The following is a 5856-nucleotide window of genomic DNA, read 5'->3' as shown; positions in this document are numbered from 1 at the left end:
TTGCACTGCTTATTTTTTTTTTATTGCCGTCTATGCCTGGTTACATAGGTGGAGAAAAAAAGAAGGCGGAGCCTTGTATTGTGTTATATTCAACACCCATAATCCACTAAATCTAAGAAGTTTCCTAATTCTGACCAGAGGAGTAGTGAAACGTCCTGGCAGAATTGAGGAGGTGAGTGATTTCAGATTAGGTATTCCAGGAGGGCGGCTGGAAGAACAATGAGGAAATGCATGGAAGAGATGGAAAGCCAAGTAGCCAAGGTCATCAAGCTGGAATTGAACATATAACGGCCAGCATTGAACAATTAAGTCTGATGCTCGGAACAACTCACATAAGGAGACAGTCATTCTGGCATCATGACATTTGCTGCACGTCTTCCCCCTTTGTCATTACCTCTTTTTTTCAGTGTAGAGGGGAATCAAAGAGTTTGAGTTATATGCTTTAGTTTGTCTGCACTTTGACACACCTTTGCGAACGTAATTTATTATGGGCTGTGATCCTTCTGTGGGAATGGCTTTGGATAACTTTACTTAGTCTGACATGATTTAAATATGTGTCTAAACCAACATGCACTAGTTGCAGCCCTTTTAAAGAAAGCCTGCACAACACAAGCTTAGCTGAATGTTACAGATGGAGCAGAAAGTGTCATGAAATGTGTTGATGACAGGTGAGGATGACACTGTGGACCCAGGTTATTGAGCGAATGATGATGGTTTTAATGATGAATTCTCAAGAGAACGAAAGTCCAGGCAGCACAGGTGAGCAATGAGGGAAAGAACTTAGACACTGGTAGCAGCTGGAGACACACGACTTTCAACAAAGCCTCAACAAGGATCCAACAGGGAAACACAGACAGAGTGAATATAAATACACAGAGGGTAATCAGGGGAAATGAGGAACAGCTGGAAACAGTCAAGGTGTAGCAACACATGGACTAATTAACACACACAGAAAACCAAATCCTCACAGAAAGTGTAAACTAGACATGCATTTCATAATATAACTATGTTTTTATATACAATGGAAATCAGCAGATAGGCATGGAAAATGCAAAGACATCACACTGCATTTATGCTGTTGAATACATGTTAATGTTTTGACAAAAGCAAAATTCCAGCAGGAACAAAATCTCCTTATTCAGATCAATGCAACTATGTGCTTATGCTGGAGTGGTGAAGAAAACCAACCTGAAAGAATACACTGCATCAATAATATAAGCAATCAGGTTAAAATACGTCATGAAAGTGATAACAACAGCCAAACTCCACCCACAGACCACAGGGCAGGAGTTTGGTCTGGGATAAATCCTTAAGATGTAGAAAGGCCAGATGACGGCAACTGTGATGTACATTAGCACGGCCAGCACATTGCAGACGATCAGAACTTTGTTAAAAGGTGCAGGGAAGCGGGACAGCAGGCGGCCGATAGTTAAAATAATGATGAGGAGGGAAATAATGAAACAAATGGAGTAGACAGCAACACACCACTGGAGACCTGGAAGCAAGTTGTACCGCAAAAGGTCCACACAGATGAAGATGATGCAGGCCACGAAGGCCTCCAGAACTTTGAGCAGGCCCGGCACAGTGGAGAGAAACCCACTGATTTCACCAGGCTTGGCCCGAGTCAGTCCAACCTCGACAGCGTAGAGGAAGAAGGTCAGGAAGGAGAAAACGCAGGCCGCAATATCTTTGCCACAGTGAAAGCCCCGTACAGGTAGTCGCCTGCAAGTGAAGAAGATGGAGAAGAGGAGGGACGATGTGAGCACCTGGATGGATGACAGATAAAAAATAAGATGCTTAGATTGACTTGAGCAGTATTTACAAGTAAAAACATTTTTGGATGAGCTATTAATAGATAAAATATAGACTGTCAAAAAAATAAATGAATAAATATAGTCCAAACATGTTAGCGACACTAATTATACAATCACATCTTACAGAAATTAAAGAAATGTAGCATAAACTTTATTTTCTATTAAAATTGATAAATTGGTCATTTGTGCCATTATTACTATTCATTAAATTTGTCTTGGTTTCCATTTCTATCTATGTTATCTACCTATGTTATTTTTCTTTACATGTATCTCTTTCCCTTAATATTTATCTTATAGTTCTTATTTTTCCTTAATTTATATTTATTTTCCTGAAATAGATTTTGTATGAATTTCAACATTAGTTTCAACAGTTATTTTAAAACCTTTATTTACTCGAGTATTGTCCTTGTTATTTTCTCTATGCTCTTTTGAGGTTTCTGTGTGAATTGTTGCATGAAAAGTGCAAACTAGATCTTTCCTTTTGGAGTTTTTTTTTTTTTTTGTTTAATTAGCATTTATTAAAGTAAAAAAAAAAAAAACACACACACACAATTTCAAAAAATCTTCTAATATCCCTCATAATTCTGATTAATTCAAGAAAGTTTTAATAATCGGTACTCACCATTAGGGTGGCCAACATGGAAAAGGCGGTGGTAAAATCATCCCAGGAGATGGGCAGCTTCGAGCTGAGGCTGGTGAACTCCAGGACCAGAATGATGAGGGTGACAGAGAAACAGAAGCACCAAGAGAACATGCACCATGACCAAAATGAGAACCTTAGATGGCGCTCAGATGAAACCAAGCTGAAAGTGACGCACGTGAAGATGACAGCCAATATCCTCAGCATCTTAACATCCAGCGTAACCATCTTGACTGTGAAACTGCCGTCGGCCGGCTGTTCTGTCGGCTCTTAAACTCGCAGCAGTTTTTCTTCCTTGACAGGCACAAAAGAACATTTGCCTATCAGTTCTTCCCCTTCAAATGATAAAATAATGGGAGCTGAACCTTTGCAGTAGAGCAGATAAAAGTGAGATGAAGAGAAGGGTGGGGATGAAAAAGGTGATAATGTGCACACGTGAAATACTAAAAAAGCTGAAAAATTCCAAATTTAATAAATTTAAGTAGTACAGTATAGGTAATGAAAAAACACAAACAAAACAACACATGCTTGTTTGATAAAACAGTATGATTGAAATAANCAATTTTAACTTCAAGAGAAAATATGTTTTTTAAAAACTTCAGCCATATTTGAGGAACTGCAGAGTAACTTAAAAATGACAAAATACAAGTAAATAAATTAAAATAAATCTAAAGCTTAAGTCTTTTGAAACCGTGTTCTAGTTCACTAGTCATTCGGCTTCGTTTTACGCTCTGGCTCCCCATTCAGACTGATGAAAAAAATTGCATGTGGATTTTAAAATTACCGAAAGTCTCTTATTGTACAACTATCATATGACCGCAAAGGAAAGCTGGATATCTATCTATGAAAAAATATAGACAGACAGACAGACATCAAGCTGACTAAGTTGTGACATGACCAGGGACGGATGGAACTGGAGAAGGCCTGGAAGGTGAAGACCACAGTGGTGCCTGTGGTCATTGGGGCCCTCGGGGCAGTCACCCCCAAACTGGAGCAGTGGCTCAAACAGATCCCAGGAACAACATCAGACATCTCAGTCCAGAAATGTCCAGTTCTAGGCACAGCCAAGATACTGGAGGAGAACCCTCAAGCTCCCAGGCCTCTGGTAGAGGACCCGAGCTCAGAGGATGAAAGAGACCACCCGCGGAGGGTGAGAAGGGAATTTTATTTTATATATATAATATATCCCTGACTTCCTTCCCTTTGGGTGGTCGGCGTTTTGCCGTGACTTACTTGTGGAACTGATCCTATCCAAACCTTATCTAGCCACAAGGTCACAAAAATCAACCACTGTCCACCATGAGAGAGGGCTGATGGACAGTCCCAACCACCAGGTCATCTCTACATACAAGGTTTACAACAGTCACTCCGTGATTGGCAACTTTTTTCCTATATTTTGCACACAAACGCACAAAAAAATTTCAGCAAGTCAGATTTTTAAAGATCGGTGATCGGCCAGAAAATTGCTACCAGTGTATCTTCAATGAATGTAAAGGTCATTACTACAAACAAAATATAATTAGTAGTTATTAAAGAAATACTTGAACATCTTGTATATGTCTATTCAACAGAGCTTTCCTAAGAAAAATTTGACAATGTTCTCTATCCATCCTCTATGTAAAATATTTATTTATCCTTCTTCATTTCTATCTTCATCTGTCTCTCTCCATCTTTCGTATCAACTGTATCTTTCTCTGTAATTATCAGGTTTATTTCCTTACCAACTTCAGAGAGTCAGGTTGTTTCCCCTCTGAGAGCCAAACCTGGTCAAAACTTTTATTCGGTGAAGACTGAATTTTGGCTGCGTGTCAGGGCAGGGTAGGACTCACTCGAGCTAATTTGTACAGCCGGCCCTTCGCCATATGATTAGGACATTTCCTCCCGCGGCTGCTAGCTAGACGCTAAAGCTAGTTCCGCTTTTTAAACTTCACATTGAGCGCGAGCGAGCAGAGCAGTCGCATTACTTTTCTGTGACTTTAGCTGTTTTCTTTCTCTTTGAATATTTCTGTTGCTTTTTTCCACTCACGGAAACCCGTTTCAAAGCTTCACTGACTTTTAGCGTCGTTTAAAATGCAAAAACACAGCCGCGGTGGATGGAGGATAACTCGCCCTGTGTTTGGATGTACTCACCACTTGCGAGCTAGCTTTCACAACGCGATCTGGAGAAGAATCGTTTCTGATGTTTGTAAAGATGTTCCGATGCTTTAAAATTAACATCCACATTTTCTGCTTCTTGCTCAGCCCAGTAAGCTCACACTGTTTTTGCCCAAAGCGCAGGATCAGTACTGTACGGATTATCCGTGGTCATCGCTCCACCTGGCGTAATGTTCCCCTTTCCGCCGCCTCAGTCCAGGTTCTGGCGGACCATAGAACCGCTGTTAGCAACAGCTCAAGGGACAATGTTTCTGTCCAGTATGAGTTTTAAAAAACCCTGTTGGCTTGGATATTTTCTTCATATCCTCTCGGTCGCGCTCTTCTTTTTCTTTCGTTCCTGCGCTCGGCTGTCTTTCATTCTGTCCGCCATCATGACAAATCACTCCCTGATGCTCCGCGCCAATGTCTAAGAAACGGCCAACGTGGGCTAATAATAATCAAACATTCATGATAGACATTTCCCAGAGCAAATCAGACATTTTTTTTCAACAACACCGCCAAAATCCTCTTAGCCAGTGATAAAAGTAAGGCAATCTGACTTTATTCATTCACAAAAATACAAAACATCTTTCGGGGCCCCGGGCTGCAGCCCCGGTAAGCCCGTGCTAAAATACGGCTTGGCGGCTGGTTCTATGGATCCATTTTCTTTGGTTGGGAGAAAAAAACTCCTGTCTAAGATCAGTAGACTGTTAACGATATTGAGAAGAGAACATAGGCTTGTTGTCTGTCATATAAGTCAATGCAAATCTGATTGCAGACCAAGGGCGTAGATCCCATCTCATTATTTGGGGTGGGTGGGGAGGGGACCATGAACAGGGACATTTTTTAAAGAGTAATACCAACTGTATTGTGCAGCCATTACACCAGTAATTTCTTCAAATAATGGTTGTGTGCAAACCTATTGCCAGCAATGTAAAAATGATTTAAATCCCTGAATTTTCCCACTCTGGGACCATAAGGGCTAATTCCATAATATTCTAAATGTAAAAAGATTATGTTAGGATCTGGGGAAGGCTGGTTGGGGGGTCTCTAGTTTCTCCACCAGGGGGCATCCTGGGACCTTCTGGAGGGCGTGAACCTGGAGCTGCACACCTGCTGCCACTTACCATCATTTGGAGGGGTTTATCAGGACGGAGCCGCCGACACTCCAGTGCCAGAGTGTTAGCCTGTGATGGTAATATCATTGTAGCTCACCTCCGACCACCTGTTCTCCGAGTAACCTCCTTTTGTGCTGCCTTTCCTAGGTTG

At 41.2% G+C, this 5856-nt stretch overlaps 1 protein-coding gene across 4 annotated transcripts in view; it reads right to left on the bottom strand.

The window, feature by feature from the left end:
• LOC106952362 (myeloid-associated differentiation marker homolog) overlaps positions 1 to 5190 on the bottom strand; it is a 24969-nt gene extending 19779 nt beyond the window's left edge. Inside the window, exons 1-3 of one of the 4 annotated variants that reach the window (XR_001425973.1) lie at positions 4585 to 5189; positions 2437 to 2748; positions 1087 to 1766 (exon numbers count right to left, since the gene is read on the bottom strand). Coding sequence is in view for 3 of the 4 variants with exons in the window: in XM_015040424.1 (XP_014895910.1) it covers positions 1161 to 1766; positions 2437 to 2682 (852 nt within the window). In the remaining variant the exon portion in view is untranslated. Of the gene's footprint in view, positions 1 to 693; positions 1767 to 2436; positions 2749 to 4175 lie in introns of those variants that run through there. The other 3 variants (XM_015040424.1, XM_015040423.1, XM_015040425.1) reach the window with 3 other exon arrangements.
• Positions 5191 to 5856: the final 666 nt, after the last annotated feature.

This window comes from Poecilia latipinna, unplaced genomic scaffold, assembly GCF_001443285.1.
Source record: "Poecilia latipinna isolate Pla-1442-1.1 unplaced genomic scaffold, P_latipinna-1.0 Scaffold509, whole genome shotgun sequence".
Classification (NCBI taxonomy): domain Eukaryota; kingdom Metazoa; phylum Chordata; class Actinopteri; order Cyprinodontiformes; family Poeciliidae; genus Poecilia; species Poecilia latipinna.
Note: the sequence above shows the minus strand (reverse complement) of the source record. Positions and strands in the feature narration are given on the sequence as shown.